The sequence below is a fragment of the Mytilus trossulus genome, chromosome 1 (genome assembly GCF_036588685.1).
Source record: "Mytilus trossulus isolate FHL-02 chromosome 1, PNRI_Mtr1.1.1.hap1, whole genome shotgun sequence".
Lineage (NCBI taxonomy): Eukaryota > Metazoa > Mollusca > Bivalvia > Mytilida > Mytilidae > Mytilus > Mytilus trossulus.
This window is the reverse complement of record NC_086373.1, coordinates 72549362-72567096: the sequence shown is the minus strand read 5'-3', so window position 1 is coordinate 72567096 and position 17735 is coordinate 72549362. Positions and strand designations below refer to the sequence as shown.

At 30.8% G+C, this 17735-nt stretch overlaps 1 protein-coding gene across 1 annotated transcript in view; it reads right to left on the bottom strand.

The window, feature by feature from the left end:
* The window catches only part of LOC134693391 (uncharacterized), an 81599-nt gene that overhangs the window by 45460 nt on the left and 18404 nt on the right, over positions 1–17735 (bottom strand). The window contains exons 10-21 of the mRNA XM_063554228.1: positions 16067–16169; positions 15526–15599; positions 14809–14920; positions 14109–14227; positions 11965–12056; positions 10891–10979; positions 10242–10361; positions 9700–9832; positions 6912–6943; positions 6442–6508; positions 5602–5728; positions 4767–4808 (exon numbers count right to left, since the gene is read on the bottom strand). Coding sequence (XP_063410298.1) covers positions 4767–4808; positions 5602–5728; positions 6442–6508; positions 6912–6943; positions 9700–9832; positions 10242–10361; positions 10891–10979; positions 11965–12056; positions 14109–14227; positions 14809–14920; positions 15526–15599; positions 16067–16169 — 1110 coding nt within the window. The remainder of the gene's footprint in view (positions 1–4766; positions 4809–5601; positions 5729–6441; positions 6509–6911; positions 6944–9699; positions 9833–10241; positions 10362–10890; positions 10980–11964; positions 12057–14108; positions 14228–14808; positions 14921–15525; positions 15600–16066; positions 16170–17735) is intronic.

Genomic DNA, 17735 nt, shown 5'->3' with positions numbered 1-17735 from the left:
AAAGTCTATTAATGTTTTTGGCGCATTTAAGTCATTTCAAAACATGACGTCATACAAATGAAAACTCTAGAGTTGAACGTTTTCTGTTACGTTAACTATTGACATGTCGTTTACTGTTGTATTAAAATTGATTATCAAGGTAGGTTATGTTTGATTTTCTATTCTATTGCATTATTCGCATAAGTAATGATTTCAGCAAGTCAACATGGCGGCTCATTGGTTACGAAATGTCAACTTTGGATTTGACGGTAGCTCACGGGAAAAAACATATAAATCAACATAACAATTGTTGGTTTTGAGAATGGAACATAATTTTTTTCAGCGGTTGTTCACGAAATCATTCGTGCAAGCTACGGGTCTATTAAAATGATGAGCTTTATCTAATAGGGAGTAAATAAGAACAGCCAGCCCAGGCCATGTGTAAATTTCCAATAATCTATGGCTTCCATGAATTATTTCTTAACTATAAAGGGCAATAACTCCTAAAGGGGTCAACTGACCATTTCGGTCATGTTGACTTATTTGTAAATCTTACTTTGCTGAACATAATTGCTGTTTACAGTTTATCTCTATCTATAATAATATTCAGGATAATAACCAAAAACAGCAAAATTTCCTCAAAATTACTAATTCAGGGGCAGCAACCCAACAACGGTTTGTCCGATTCGTCTGAAAATTTCAGGGCAGATAGATCTTGACCTGATAAACATTTTTATCCTGTCAGATTTCCACTAAATGCTTTGGTTTTTGAGTTATAAGCCAAAAATTGCATTTTACCCCTATGTTCTATTTTTAGCCGTGGCGGCCATCTTGGTTGGTTGACCGGGTCACGCCACACATTTTTTAAACTAAATACCCCAAAGATGATTGTGGCCAAGGTTGGATTAATTTGGCCAAGTAGTTTCAGAGGAGAAGATTTTTGTGAAAGATAACTAAGATTTACGAAAAATGGTTAAAAATTGACTATAAAGGGCAATAACTCCTAAAGGGGTCAACTGACCATTTCGGTCATGTTGACTTATTTGTAAATCTTACTTTGCTGAACATAATTGCTGTTTACAGTTTATCTCTATCTATAATAATATTCAAGATAATAACCCAAAACAGCAAAATTTCCTCAAAATTACAAATTTAGGGGCAGCAACCCAACAACGGATTGTCTGATTCGTCTGAAAATTTCAGGGCAGATAGATCTTGACCTGATTAACATTTTTACCCCATGTCAGATTTCCTCTAAATGCTTTGGTTTTTGAGTTATAAGCCAAAAACTGCATTTTACCCCTATGTTCTATTTTTAGCCGTGGCGGCCATCTTGGTTGGTTGACCGGGTCACGCCACACATTTTTTAAACTAGATACCCCAATGATGATTGTGGCCAAGTTTGGTTCAATTTGGTCCAGTAGTTTCAGAGGAGAAGATTTTTGTAAAAGTTAACGACGACGGACGACGGACGCCGGACGACGGACGACGACGGACGCCGGACGCAAAGTGATGGGAAAAGCTCACTTGGCCCTTCGGGCCAGGTGAGCTAAAAAACAGACTGTTTACAGTGTTGTCTCCCCTCGAAACATGTATATTTAATATATTTTTTAAAATTATTTCAATCATTCAACCTGTTTTAATTGAAAGCTAATTAACTAATTTTTACAATCAAATACAAAAAACATAATACTTTTTCACCAAGTAAGTATTAAATAAACAGGGGTTTCCCTCCATGGTTATTTTTAGTCGGGGAATAACCCCTAGTTTTTAGTACGAAACTGTTTATAGCACCCTAACTGCTAATGATTTGTTCAGATTTTCATTGAAATTCGAAAAATTTTATGCAATAAAACAGTAAATCATTTAAGAGACTTTTTCATTTGAAATGACTAAATACAGCTGATTCTATCTCAAAATACTCATTGTGTTATACAATCGAAGAATTTTATCTTATTCATTAAAAAAAAAGTTCAAGAATTCCTAGATATGGGAGATAACTCAGATAAATAATCATTTAGTTTTCTTTGGCGAAGCATATTCATGTATAATCCTAAACTAAAAATACATGTGCATTTTGTAATGTAAGTAGCTTAAAAACAAGCATGGTGACATGCACTTTTTATCATATTTAAAAAAAAAACTTCAATTCAAACTACATTTGAAAAGTTTTAAAAAATTATATAAAATTGTATTTCATCCTTATTAATTTTAGTAAAAATTGTGACAATAAAAAATCTATAATAAAAGTGTAATTTTTGCTGGAAATATTTTACTGAATGCATATTAATATCATTTGCATTTAAGTAGAACACACATACAATTCTAAATTTACTGTTATCAATTAAAAATTTGTAAGGGTTCCGCGGAACCCAGTGTCTCGCCTACTTTTGCTGTTAAACACAGGCTCAACAAAAATGAGGAAAAAAATCAATAAAATTATTCCTGTTGATACTATCTTTTGTTTGTAAAAAGCTTCTGTCCAGGTTTGGTAAAAATCCAAGATAGTTTATGAATCTAATAAATGTTTTAAAACTTTAACTGCAGACTGTATGTAATGTTAACTGGAAGAAAAACTAAGTCCATTTATAAGTAAAATACAGATACACAGGTACAAAATTTTAACAAAATTTCCTTCTCGATACTAGCTTTTGATCATAAAAAAGCTTCTGTCCAAGTTTGGTACAAATCCAAAATGGTATAGGAAAGAAGAAAGTTATTAAAAAATTCAAACTTTAACTACAAAGTGCATGTGTTGTTTCCTGGCAGAAAATCTAAGTCCATTTAAAAGTAAAATACTGAAAAAATTGAAATTTATTTTTAAAAAATTTACTTCTGGATACTATCTTATGATCATAAACAAGCTTCTGTCCAAGTTTGGTAGAAATCAAGTATAGTTTAAGAAAGTTATTAAAATTTCAAAAACTTTAACCACAGAGTGAATGTAATGTTTCCCGGCAGAAAAACTAAGTCCATTTATAAGTAAAATATGGAATAAATGGAAATTTATTTAAAAAAAATTTACTTCTGGATACTATCTTGTGATCATAACCAAGCTTCTGTCCAAGTTTGGTACAAACCCAGGATAGTTTACGAAAGTTATTCAAATTTTAAAAACTTTAACCACAGAGTGAATGTAATGTTTCCCTGCAGAAAAACTAAGTCCATTTATAAGTAAAATACTGAAAAAATGGAATTTTATTTTTACAAAATTCACTTCTGGATACTATCTTATGATCATAAACAAGCTTCTGTCCAAGTTTGGTAGAAATCCAGTATAGTTTAAGAAAGTTATTAAAATTTTAAAAACTTTAACCACAGAGTGAATATTTGTGGACGCCGACGCCGACGGAAAGTAGGATCACTATGTCTCGCTTTTTCGACTAAAGCCGAAGGCTCGACAAAAAGGATATAAAGCATAATAAGAACACTGACAAAATCAACAATATTTATACCTTACAATAAAGACATCATAACAATACCTTACAAAACAGCTATATGATACATGGGCTCTGACTGTTAGTAGACTTATGTGATCATAAACAGAAATTTAATTTAAAACAGCAATAAAGTATACTGTTATAAAATATTCTGAATATTTATGCAGCTCAAAAAATTTAACAAAAACTCGTTTATCAATCAAGCTATAATAAATATTTAGAAAAATTCTTAATTCAAGCTGAACATAAAAGTAAATATGCATGTCGAAATAGACCTTAAAATGGAACATTGAATATCCGAGAACTATTCCACTTAATATAAATGAAAACAAAACAAAATTATTTTTAGCAGTTTTAGATTGGGTCCTTTATTTTTTTCAAGAGTGGAACAAATATGATGATTAAAAAACAAGAATGTATCCATTAAGCAAAGGGCCCCACTCGCACTATCATTTTCTATGTTTTGTGGCCAATGAATTTGGGATCAAAACTCTAATTTGGCTTTAAAATTAGAAATATAATATCATAGGGAACATGTGTACTAAGTTTCAAAGTTGATTGGACTTCAACTTCATCAAAATCTACCTTGACCAAAAACTTTAACAGAAAGCTGGACAGACGGACAAACCAAAGGTCGCACATAATGCCCATAAATGAGGCATAAAAATCACTACTGAGGTGGCCCCATGATTAAAAAAAATGTTATCATGTATATTAAAATGGTATAGTTGTTACAGTATTTAATCTAAGGGAGATAATTTTCTACAAGGATAATATATACAGGAATAAAGAATCCTTTAAATGTGCACATATATTTGATGCATTATAATTGATAATAATTAACTATGTAATCATAAAAAAAACCCTGAAAGATACAAGAATCTGTTCCTTTTATTCAGGATAAAGGTAGATTTATATTTGAAGAAACCATACTGAATTAGGAAGGTTTTACAGTGTAGACACCAACTGCTGCACAAAATGATATTCAACAAATAAGGAAAGTTATAATTACCAAGAACAGTGACTTTATATACTTTACAGACTTTAAGTAAAAAACAATTTTAAAATAAGTTATCAATGATAATAATAAAATACCAAATGATCAATGAATAAGTTAAAAGTATTGTGGTATAATTGCATGATTAGTACAAAAAATACAGGAAAAAGCAAAACATGCATACTAATACATGTACTTAGAAGTCAATGTACAGCTTAAACATTGAATGAAATTATAAAACTTCTAATTAAAAAGGTTTGTGCAACAATCAGTATGATCATGCTATATATTATAAAGGATTCTTTAAAATGAACTAACTACTGGTAAACAACATAGTAACATGAGAATACCTTGATGACGATCTACAGTTGGTTAAATACTCCAACAGTATACTGAAACACAAATCCAGTTAGGTTTAGCTAGCTGTTTATAGAACTAGCAATTGTATGGTAGGATGATACATTTCAGGAGGAGGGGCATAAATTCAACCATAGGGAAGGTTCAAACTCAAATATATGTTAGGGGAAATCATGTTCACAATTTTTTCTTTACCTGTTAACTTCACACTGAATGTAATATAAACTGTAAAATTCATGAAAATTTGATATAAGGGAAAACATAGGTGTTGGTAATATAATTTTACTGAATTACTCACAACAGCTGACTGTATAGGTAAACCAAAGATTTACTATTATTGTTTTAAGGAAACATTTGTAAACTGAAAAATTTAACAAAGTTATTTTTTAAAATGTGAAATATTGGTTATGGTGACCAAATAATACTGTACGAGAGGACAACTATTGAAAAACTTCACTTTATACTATCAAAGGCTACTGAAAACTAATACCAAGTTCACACAAATGCTATTGGTCGATGCTGTAGACCTGAAGATATTATATAGTAGAGATATATCACTGAACCACTATCATTAATTTTCAGTCATGAAAAAACACTGAACTTAAAAAAAAAATCGGACAGCTGTATGTATATGAAATATATTTCCCAGCAATGTACATATTTTTAAATATATATGCCACAGTAACATTCATTATTTGTAAATCTATATAATTTAATACAATGGCATAAACAAAAAAACAAAAACCACACTACAAAACCTATTCCAAGAACAAATATTCTAGTCTAGTTAAGAGACCACATTAACAAATGTTTGTGTAAAATTATTACCTGTCACCAATAGCTCCTTTGGGTTTCCAAAAGTGCATATTGTGGTCCCATAGTAACTGGTCCATGTTAACATAAGTATAATGGTCCTCACTACTCTTTAATTTACTTTGCATAGCACCATTGGCAGCTAAATGGATAAATTCACAATGAGAAAGATCAATGAAACATGTGGCATGGATTAGTTATATAACAGATATAAGAAGATATGGTATGAGTGCCAAGAATTTATTACTTCTTATTAAGTCCATTCCTTTGATGTGTTTTAACATTTGATTTTGCCATTCGATTAGGGACTTTCCGTTTTGAATTTTCCTCAAAGTTCAGTATTTTTGTGATTTTACTTTCTTCAGAATATAGTTCATGGCTTCATGCTATGATCCCTACATGTGATACATCATTGGAAGGTTGGAATAAGAAAATACACAGGAGTGAAATATTTTTTATACATTCCCCAGATTTTTGAAAACTTGACTGGCAATGATATCAAATGATCTAAGATAAACTTGATTACAACACAACTAGTGAATGGTGCAAAGATTCTCTAATTGTTAAAGATGGTATTCTTTATATTTTTGTGTTGTTCAGCAATACATATCCAAGTTTTCCTTTATTCATACTGAGGAATGTTACATGTCAGATCCAATAGGTTTTATTTCAATATTGAGCACAAAGACTCATTGGAAAATATCATTTACTCAAGTAACAACTTACAAACCACTATCTAAATCAGTGTAAACCTATAATTTCGAAAAATATGAACATTGATATATATGATAATAACAAAATCAATTCAGGAACTGATTGAAAAAAACAATCAAAACTAAGATTATTTTATCTTACCTGGGACAGAATCCATAGCAACAAGAGCAACAAATGGTTGTGGCAATGAAACAATTTTACCAAGAGTCTGAAAATACATGATAAATATATACAAGTTTATAAAAACTACTTGCAAGAAAATTGAAGAAATACAAAAGCAAAACACTATCATTACAAACAGCTTTTAGGTTCTTTTGTTCTCATTGACTGAAGTTTAACTACAATATCAATTTATTCATAACTAAGTTATAACATTCCTAATTTTGCCATTTGAAAGGCCTGAAAAAGATCACAATGTCTGATGATATTGCACTAAAGTAAAAGTTGGCCTTCATATTGTCTAAATATAATCAGAGAAGAAGTGTTCAACCTCTGCATAGCATGTAGTGCAATATGTTAGAACACTGAACAGTTTAATTTGTAAATATTTTCGAAATGATTATCAAGAATCACATATCTCAATGACAAACAAAATGCATAATTTGTTTTACCTGTGGTCCAAGTAACAAGGAATCTCCAAGTTCTGAAAAGAAATTAAATAACACTAAAATGTAGTTGAGTTGATAATACAATTTTAAAACATTTCCTTATAATATCAACTTTTTCTTTAAGAAATAATACTGCTATCTCTGAAATAAGCCCTTAACTATATGTGTAATAGGTCAGAAACTGCTCTTTGGCCACAAGGTTTTATGTTTTTCATTCCTTACTTTTAATTTGTATAAATTAGTTCAAGAGACACAAATTTCTTTTGTTTATGTGTGTGATTTTTTTTTACAATTACTAGAGGAGTAAAGTGTGTAGACTAAGACCCCGTTCACACTAGCATTTTTTTTTAGCGATCTGATCTGAATCGATCTAAATAAAACCAGTTAGCGTTCACATTATCTTTAATCATAACGATTTCTATCGGTCTAATCTGAACCACTGCGTTCACACTACAATTAAAAACGCAATCGATCTAACCTTTTTGCCCGTAAAACTGTAAACACTGTATATAAATAGAAATGATTTATAAAATTCCTGTGTTGATACACTGATACACACACTTGGGAAAAAAAAATAGATAAATTTATTGTTTCTCTTGAATCACAAGTTAAAATTTTGATACTGGTGTTATTGTAGTTTTCCGTTTTAAAGGTCTTTTAACAGAGAAATATGGGTTAAACAACGAACCTTTTAGACAGTTTTGCCACTACACATGTGCATACGTTATTTTCGATTCAATCGTACTAGTTTAAACCGATCTATGCGTTCACATCTAAAGTAAGATCGGTTTACTTTAGATCGATTCAAACTAAACTACCTCTTTTGGTGTTTTAGTTTAGACCGATTGAAGATCGATTCAATGCGTTCACATTATCCCTTAAACCGATCTAAAGAGAACCGGTCTAGTTTAAATCGGTAAAAATGTCCTAGTGTGAATGGGGTCTAAGTGACACTACTGTAGAAATGTTTTGGGTTTGTCTGTAAATTTGATTTCATGTGGATTCCTTTAGTGATTTTAGAGTAAGTGAAAGTTATATTTTGAAATTTCATTAGGTATAATTTCGTAGATTATATATTTCCCCAAAAATCAATAAAATTAACTAAAATGTATAAACAAGAATGTGTCCATAGTTCACAGATGATCCACTTGCACTCTCATTTTCTGTGTTTAGGGGACCATGAAATTTGGGTAAAAACTCTAATTTGGCATTTAAATTAGAAAGATCATATCACAGGGAACATGTATACTAAGTTTCAAGTTGATTGGACTTCAACTTCATCAAAAACTACCTTGAACAAAAACTTTAACCTGAAATTTGCACTATCTTTTTCTATGTTCAGTGAACCTTGAAATTGGGGTCAAAACACTAATTTGGCATTAAAATTAGAAAGATCATATCATAGGGCACATGTGTACTGAGTTTCAAGTTGATTGGACTTCAACTTCATCAAAAACTACCTTGACCAAAAACTTTAACCTGAAGTGGGACGAATGCACGGAAGGACAGACGGAAGGACGAACGTACTCACAGACCAGAAAACAAAACTTTAACCTGAAGCGGGACGAACGGACTAAAGGACAGACGGAAGGACGGAAGGACGAACGGATGCACAGACCAGAAAACATAACTTTAACCTGAAGCGGGACGAACCGACTGAAGGACAGACGGAAGGACTAACGGACGCACAGACCAAAAAACATAATGCTCCTCTACTATCGTATGTGGGGCATAAAAATTATGCTTGTATAGTAAGACTAAAATCTTATCTATATTGTCTTTTGAATTTGAGTTGTGGATATATGTTTTATTTTGAAGCAATTGTGAAAATTCTATGTAACAGCTGATGTAAGCATGGCATGAATTAATAAATTATGTAATTTCTTTTCATATAATTCTTAACTAAGAATATGAAGCGTATGGCAAATGTTTTCATTAAGAGTAACAAAATAAGAACTGCATTAAATAATACAAGTTCAGTTTTGAATCTGAGAATCCTTCAAAATCCACAAAAGTAGTTATTTACATTGTGTCATAGATCAAATTTATTTGTTCAGTGTATGTTCACTTGTGTTAATATGTCTTTTGATTGATTTAAGCCATTTCAATTGGTATTTTATAGTGTGTCTTTCTATGTTGTGATGTTACACTACTTTTTCAGATATGGGTAAATGTTGGTACCTATTAAAATGTTAAAACTGCTCAATTTGTTTGCACCTGTCCTAAGTCAGGAATCTGATGTTCAGTGGTTGTTGATTGTTGATGTGGTTCATAAGTATTTCTCATTTCTTGTTTTTTGATATAGATTAGACAGTTGGTTTTCCTGTTTTAACACTAATAATTTTTAGGGCCTTTAATAGCTTGCTGTTTTGTGTGAGCCAAGGCTGTGTGTTGAAGACCGTACTTTGACCTATAATGTTTTACTTTTACAAATTGTGACTTGGATGAAGATTTTCTCCTTGGCACTCATACCACATTTTCTTACATCTATTTTAAACAAGAATGTGTCCATAGTACACTGATGCCCCACTCGCATTATCATTTTCTATGTTCAGTGGACCGTGAAATTGGGGTCAAAAGTCTAATTTGGCAATTAAATTAGAAAGATCATATCATAGGGAACATGTGTACTAAGTATGAATTTGATTGGACTTCAACTTCATCAAAAACTACCTTGACCAAAAACTTTAACCTGAACGAACGGATGGACGGACGCACAGACCAGAAAACATAATGCCCCTCTACTATCGTAGGTGGGGCATAAAAATGAAGCCTTTTTATATTTGTTTACTTGGGAATCGTTCTGCAGGTTTTCTGGCACTGATGACTCTAGGAGGGTCTTTTTCAGGACTAGTTACTCCTCTCATGTGGAAATCTGCTACATCTACGGGGTTGATAGATTTAACAGGAGATAGTTTGGTTGGCTGAAACATTTAAATAACAATACATGATTAATATCCTGTCCACTAATTCAACATTTCTATTCCTTTTCATCTGGTCTTGTATAAACATGCATATATATTATATGTAGCCTAAATTTTATGATTTGATGACATTTTATACCTTTTGTATAAGAAAAGATCTCCAATAACAGATAACATATATACATATTTTAAAATATATTGTATAGCTATCTAAGGTATTCATTAAACACTAGTACACATTTTTGTTTAGTGGCAAGCTGAACCCAGCCTCCTGGCGTGGGATTATCTTGCTGTGTTAGAGACCAATTTGTGGCCATTGGGTGTTTTCTGCTCTTTGAATGGGTTGATTTCTCTTTGAAACATTCCCCATTTCCATTCTCAATTTTATCATATATTTAAAACAACTTACACTGAGAATTATATCAGACGATGATAGCCGTGGTGATTGGTTACTGATATTTTTAGACTGTTCCTGAACTTTCTGCAGCAGAAGAGCAGATAACTCCTCATACATTTTGTTGACATCTCCCTATAAAAAAAAGTGCACATCAGATAAGTTCACAATACAAAAGTTTTTTAAATCAAGAATGTGTCCATAGTACATTGATGCACTCTTGCACTATCTCCAGTGTACCGTGTAATTTGGGTCAAAACTCTAATTATAATGAGAAAGCTCATATCATAAGGAACATTTGTACTAAGTTTCAAGTTGATTGGACTTCAACTTCATCAAAAACTACTTTGACCAAAATATTTAATCTGAAGCTGGACAGACGGACGAATGAATTGACACATAGACTGAAAAACATAATAACCCTAGGTGGGGCATAAAAATGTGCATACTTGTTCATTGTTGAAGACTGTATGTTGAACTGAAATTGTTTTTTGTTTTTTTTTGGCTTTGTTGACAATTTATAGTGTTGCTGTCTTATTTACTGATGTTTAACATCTTTTATTCATGTTTAATTTGGACTTGTTCTTTTTTGCTTGTTGAGCATGTCTTACGACCTCATACTTGATCCTTACAGGAACAGATACATTTTGTTCCATTGACTTACCCCCTCCTCTTTAACAGCGACAGAAACTTTGTTTATTTTTTCTGTTACATCTTTATCACCAGTTGCTGTTATCACTAAATTCATAACACCTAAAACATTAAATTATTATTAATTTTTCATATTGATACATTGATACTTTAATGTCAAAATTTAAAATCCTAACTGGTAGTCATGCAAATTCATGTAGTTGCGTCTTAACGAAATCAAAGTGCATTGTATACACCATTTAAAGGTAATAATTTGAATCGGAGAAAGCTTCGTAGTTGGTTTAACTACAATTAGCAATGCACACCAATTTAAAAATGTTACCGTTCACATTGATATTTTGAGAACAGATAGATTCATGCACCACGTACATCTTAAGTAATGTTTTGTTCAGTATGGTTATACACTTACACATACATTTGTATCAGACTAGAATATCATGTAATTGATATATTATTAGACACCTGTATTGCTAGGATGTAAAGAATTTTCACCTCAATGCACTATGTATTTTCCCTAAAAGAGGGACAAAAGATACCAGAGGAACAGTCAAATCCATAAATCCAAAATCCATGGCTAAAAATGAAAATCAGACAAATAATAGTACACAAGAAACAACATAGAAAACTAAAGACTGAGCAAAACGAATTCCACCAAAAAACTGGGGGTAATCTCAGGTGCTCCTCAAGGGTAAGCAGATCCTGCTCCACATGTAGCAACAGTCCTGTTGCTCATGTTATTACAAATCAGGTAAATAGTCTTATTCTGTAGGTCATATTCATGAAAAGGGAAGGGGATAATCCGGGATTGTTACGACATAAGAAACATATCTAATTATCATCTATGAAACGGTTATTCCATAATGGTCGACCAACTAAAAGTAGTGATGAGGTCTGGAAATATAGCTATGTTGAAAACCAAATTGACAATCTCAGTACCTAGTGCAGAATATTAAATTTAATAGTTAAATGGATTCACTCTAGATTTTTTTCCTCATATGTTTGCCGTTATAAGTCATAAAGAAAGAAATAATACAAAGTAGCAGTAAATGTAACTAGTGAACATAATTAACTAAGTATAAGTGTATACCTATATCTTTTGTTATGTAGTCAAAGAATGTAGGAACAATACACAACAGCTGTACAACTTCTGAGGCAAGTAAACATTTATAGTCTCTGTAGCTAAAAATAGAAAGTTTACAATGTACAATAATTCACAACAGCTGTACAACTTCTGAGGCAAGTAAACATTTATAGTCTCTATACCTGAAAATAGAAAGTCTACAATTTTGAATAATTCACACACAAAAAACTTCTTATAAAAGTACCCATTAATATTCATGGATGTAACAGCACATAAAAATTAAATATACAGGGAAATATACTATTACTAAATTAAACAAGGTCACATGTAGCAACATCATCTTATAAGATAGAAGTTCCTTTCAAAACAAGATTCACCATTTATCATGCTGATGATAAAAATATTTAATTCTTTGAAGATCTAGGCAAACATTTATTCAATGATTACACTGCCCTATTCAGATGAAGTCATGTTATAAATAAACAAGAGGCAATGTTAACAAAGGTTATCCTCATCATTAAATTCATTTTTTATTCAACTTATTGTTCCAATAAAAAAAATCTGCATATATTTTGACATGAAATGGTGTTTTTACTATACATTACAATCAAGCAAAAAATTATGCTAATTACATACCGTAAATTCAGATGTTATTGTGTACATTTATTATTGCAAATTCTTAACCTCTGGCAAAATTGCAAAAATGTAATTGATGCTTATTTCAAGAAAAATAATTGTGAGATTATGAATGTAAAGTTTTTATAACAGTGAATCTGATACAATTGCATTCTTTCATATGTAAAAACATCAAAATAATTTTTCTGTATATACAGTACTGTGTACATAAACAAGTGTCCATACAAATTACCTTATATATTTCATAACATAGGTGCAAAATCTTTCTCTGTTGTTGCATATCACCTATCATACTATATAAATGTGCAACCTAAAATCTTATACCTCTTTGCTTAAATAAAATATATAATTACTCACATTCTATTTAACTGGACTTTTGGTCTTTAATAGTTAAAAGTAACAATGACAATGAAAACTCTTCTTCAAGATGATGTTAAATTCAGTTATGTTTTATCAAAATCATTATGCTTTATAAGCTACAATTTATTTTACTGCAGTTAAATGTTTGTTAGTTTTAAGAGGTATGAAGACAATAATTGCTTACATACAAAATCAAATTATGTAGCCTTTAAAAAAGTTGCAAACAAGATGTACTTTGAGCTTTTACTCACTGATTATACCCCTGCTCAAATTTGTTGACTATTACTTGAAGTAAATAAGTTAATCAATGTAAAATTTACATCAGGAAGCCCATAAAATAGTATGATAACATAAATGTGACAAAAATGTTAAATATGCACATGACATTATCAAGCTATAAGTTTTTGACAAAGAGGAATATCAAATGAATTAAAATCAGGTCACATGGCATGTCATTACCAGAAGAAGCTTGGTGCAATATATCAAGAAATTATGAATTGCATGCTCTAAGAACAATGAAACAGAAATGTGACATAGATCGATCAATGTAAACCATTATACCAGCTGCCCTTCCTTATATGAAGGGATATAAAATAATCATGTTCTGAAATAAACCATCAGGGGATCATAATTATTCAACAAATTTTCCATTTCAGACTTTCTAGAAGAAAGAAACTGCCAGGTTAGAAAAAAAAACTAGTCCCCGTTTCAGATCTATTTTTAAACAATCTTAAATTAGTCAGTGTCCAATCTTTTCAATCTATTGTTCAAGCAAGACACTTGTTGCCTTATTCTCATGTTTTTAAGGATAGTATTGAATAACTTTTTTTTCCATTAAAGATATAATATACAATCAGTATTATTTGAAACTGAATACTACTGATATGTTTTCTATGCAATAAATATCAAACTAAGGTAAAGAAAATGGGCATACTGTTATGAAATAATTTAAAAAACACAATCTACTAAAAAAAAAATTTTTTTCAGAAACTTTCAATTATTCCTTTTTGTCATTCATTTCATCAGATAATTCCCTTATTAAAACCAGTGAACATTATGCTTCCAACTACTCTTTAGGAAAGTCTGATTGATTTTTTTTCACGTCAAGTTCTCATATGCAAGAAGGAAATATTAACCAGCATACATGTACTCACACAGTATTAAGTTTAGATTTAATGGCACATTCTCTTTTATCAACAGCATGACTAAGTTTGGTAAGTTCTGATATGGTATAAAATAAACACAAATACAACTTGTCATAAAGACCTCCATCCTATAAAAAAAAGAAATAAACAAATTAATTAGTTGACTTAATTCTGATTTAGAAAACATATAAATGATTAGTAATTAATCTAGGCATTTTCATTATCTAAAACACTAGATGAACAAGAATGCATTTGTTGTCATGTTTAGCATACACCCACTTTTAATTTATGGTATCAGAAAGCCGACACAAAAGCACTCACACATTAAAAACAGCATTCAGTCTCAAGAGTATATCAATTCTCTCTATTTTCTTTAAGAGAGAACAACCTCCAGTGTCTCATAGCAAATTGCTTATCTCAAGTGTAGGAAATTAAGGGTTCTATCGCTAAGATGGGTCAAACCAAAGCTGGGAAATTGTAACTTGCTGCTTCTCCTCTACGGAAAATGTAGTTAGTAGTAAGACCAAATATTATTTTGGCATAGTCCTGAACATGCATGAAATATTTACCACTGGACATTAAGCAACCAATAATTAAAATCAATCATCATTTCGACTTTTTAAAATTTTCAGAAACATACAATTATCAAATGCAAATAAAGTTTTTTCAAAATCAGATCGACTACTGATATGACAACTTTTATTAATACATTACATGCCTCTTTGTCATCTTTGTCCACTTTAACAGCTCCCAATAAAATGGACACAATATAACACCGAACATCTCGTGATAATAAAAATATATCCATGGTAAACACATTCCTGAAAAACAACGGCACATAATTATACATTTAAAACTGCAAAATAAGTGAGACAAAAAATGTATTATGCTTCTGTTGTAGAACAATATTGGCTTTTATTTATGAAAGAATCACTTCCAGGATTGGAACAAATACAAAGCCACAAAAGTCACTGTGGTGCCTAGGCAAAATTAAGTTTCTAAACAGTGGAAGAAAAAGAAAACGAAATAAATTTACTCAAGAGTACAATAAAGTCCTTCTGTCTGGTTGTTATGAAAGTATTAAGTATTTCATTTATTTTTTTAGATACTGATATATTACTACAATGAACTCTTGGACATCAATTCTTAACACAAATTCTACTACAAAATTGTTGAACTAAGCAACACTTTACACGATAATGGCAAATTGGCAATACTAATGATATACCAGTCTATTAGAAATTAACATATTGCTAAATGTAAATGCAAAGTGCCATGTTGAGAAAACAATTGGTAGATTATGTTTTTCCCAAATAATTGTGATTTTTCTTATCTGATTATTAACAATAATAATAACACTGGCAGCCATCTTTATTTGTAGATAATGGTCATAGTATTTATAGAGAAAAAAATATGATTTACTTACCCAACTTTACTAAGCTTCGTTGTTTCTAATGTATCTTTCATTAAATGAGTTGGCATAACAAATTCTAATGAGGCCTAGAAAATATTGTACAAAAGTTGAATACAATTTCAACAGTAGAAATCTGCACATTTAAATAATTACCAAACAAGGAGGAGTGAAAATTTTATAAATTTTCATTATTTCATTAAAATTTGACTAGTTGAAATTTTTAATTTAACAATAGTAGAAGATCATTACATTTCAGTGTAAGAAAATTTGCTATAATGTAGTGTTTTCTGTATATGATGAACAAAGGCTGAATTATGTTGATTTGCTATAATTCGTTCATTTCCGCAAGTTTAGACGGACATTTGATTTTTAACTTGACTTTCTTTTACCATTGGTTTATATGTCATATCTTTTGCATCTTGAGATCTCTAAATTACATCAAGTTTTTAGAGAATACTTTGTTTTCATATCTTGGTTAATTGTCTACCTTGACTGAAGCGTTTTATTAATCCCTTACATGACTCTCAATTGAGGTATAAACAAAGCTACTTACAACTAATAACATTAACAACATATTACATCTTTCACGGTCCTGTGGTCGACTAGACAATATGTCTTCCATGAAGCTTTTGTGATACCGCAAAATCTGATAATCACTGAAAACAAAATGCAGTTCTGATTAATGGGGATAATTACAAAATGTGTCTCAAATGCCTAAAAAATTTCATGACTACTTAAAGTAACAAGAGGCTGTCACTACGACAGCAAATCCGATTTATTAACATTTATTTGTGTCCTGCCAATATCACAAGAACCATAACTGATGAACGGTGGAAGTGAAAATTGTCAATATCAAATTTGACCTCAATTTTGTCATCAGTATCAACATATTAAAATTTGAAATGCTAAGGTTGAATGGTTCATGAGTAAATGCAACAACATGAATGGAAACGTCATTTTTCGATCTTTCAAGAACCATAACTCTTGACAGTAAAAGTCAAAATCGACATTATTGAACTTGACCTCCATTTTGTCATCAGTAACAACATATTAAAATTTGAAAAGCTTTGGTTGAACAGTTCATGCATAAATGCACAGACACAACTGGAATAGTCATTTTTCAATCTTTCAACAACCATAACTCCTGAACGGTAAGAGTCAATATCGTCATTATTGAACTTGACCTCCATTTTGTCATCAGTAACAACATATTAAAATTTGGGAAGCTTTGGTTGAACAGTTCATGCATAAATGCACGGACATGACTGGAAATGCCATTTTTCAATCTTCCAAGAACAATAACTCCTGAACGGTAAAAGTCAAAATTGTCATTATTGAACTTGACCTTCATTTTGTTGTCAGTAACAACATATTAAAATTTTAAAAGCTTTGGTTGAACGGTTCATGAGTAAATGCATGGACAACATTTGGTTGCCGCCCGCCGCTGTACATCCCCAAATCAATAACCGACATTTTTGTCACAAAAATCCGGTTAAAAATTTGACTCATATGTCTGAAAATCAAAAAGATTCAAATTTTTTCTTGTAGCTTTATTTCAGTACAGATTTTGCATCTAAAATGCCTCAATATTTTGTGACTACTTAAAAAGTAAAATAATTTGTATAACGCTTGAAGAAATTAAAGTTGATTCAAATTTTGTCTTGTTACTTCATTTTTATAAAGTTTTTTGTATTGTATCTGTATATAACATAAGATGTTTAAATGTTTCCTATGTAGCGTATTATGGACTTGTTTTTTCTTTTTTCTTTTTTTATATGTCTGTTTGGTATCTTTTACCTCTTTTCAAATGGTATATTTAAAGGGGCACTAGCTGTCAAATTCATGGTCACTGATTTGACTCAAATTCTCATTTTTATTTATAACAATGTAAAACATTTATCCAAACTATCAAAAGTGTGAAATAAACAGTTTACAGAACATAGGGTCAATAATATGTAGATTCGTTTCATGTGTATTTTAGTCTAGACTCCATCTTATTAAATATCGAGTTGACCTCAGATGACCATATAAGCAATGTAAACATAAATATACTAATGATTAGATATAAATAGATTAAGCCAACACTTGCAGTTGGATTTTTATAGGTCTGTTTAATTTTATTTTATAGATTAAAAATATATGTTTCTCATCGTTTTTACATGTAGAAGAACGATTTTTAGTGGATCGAATCAGTCATCAAATGATTTCACATGAATACGGAT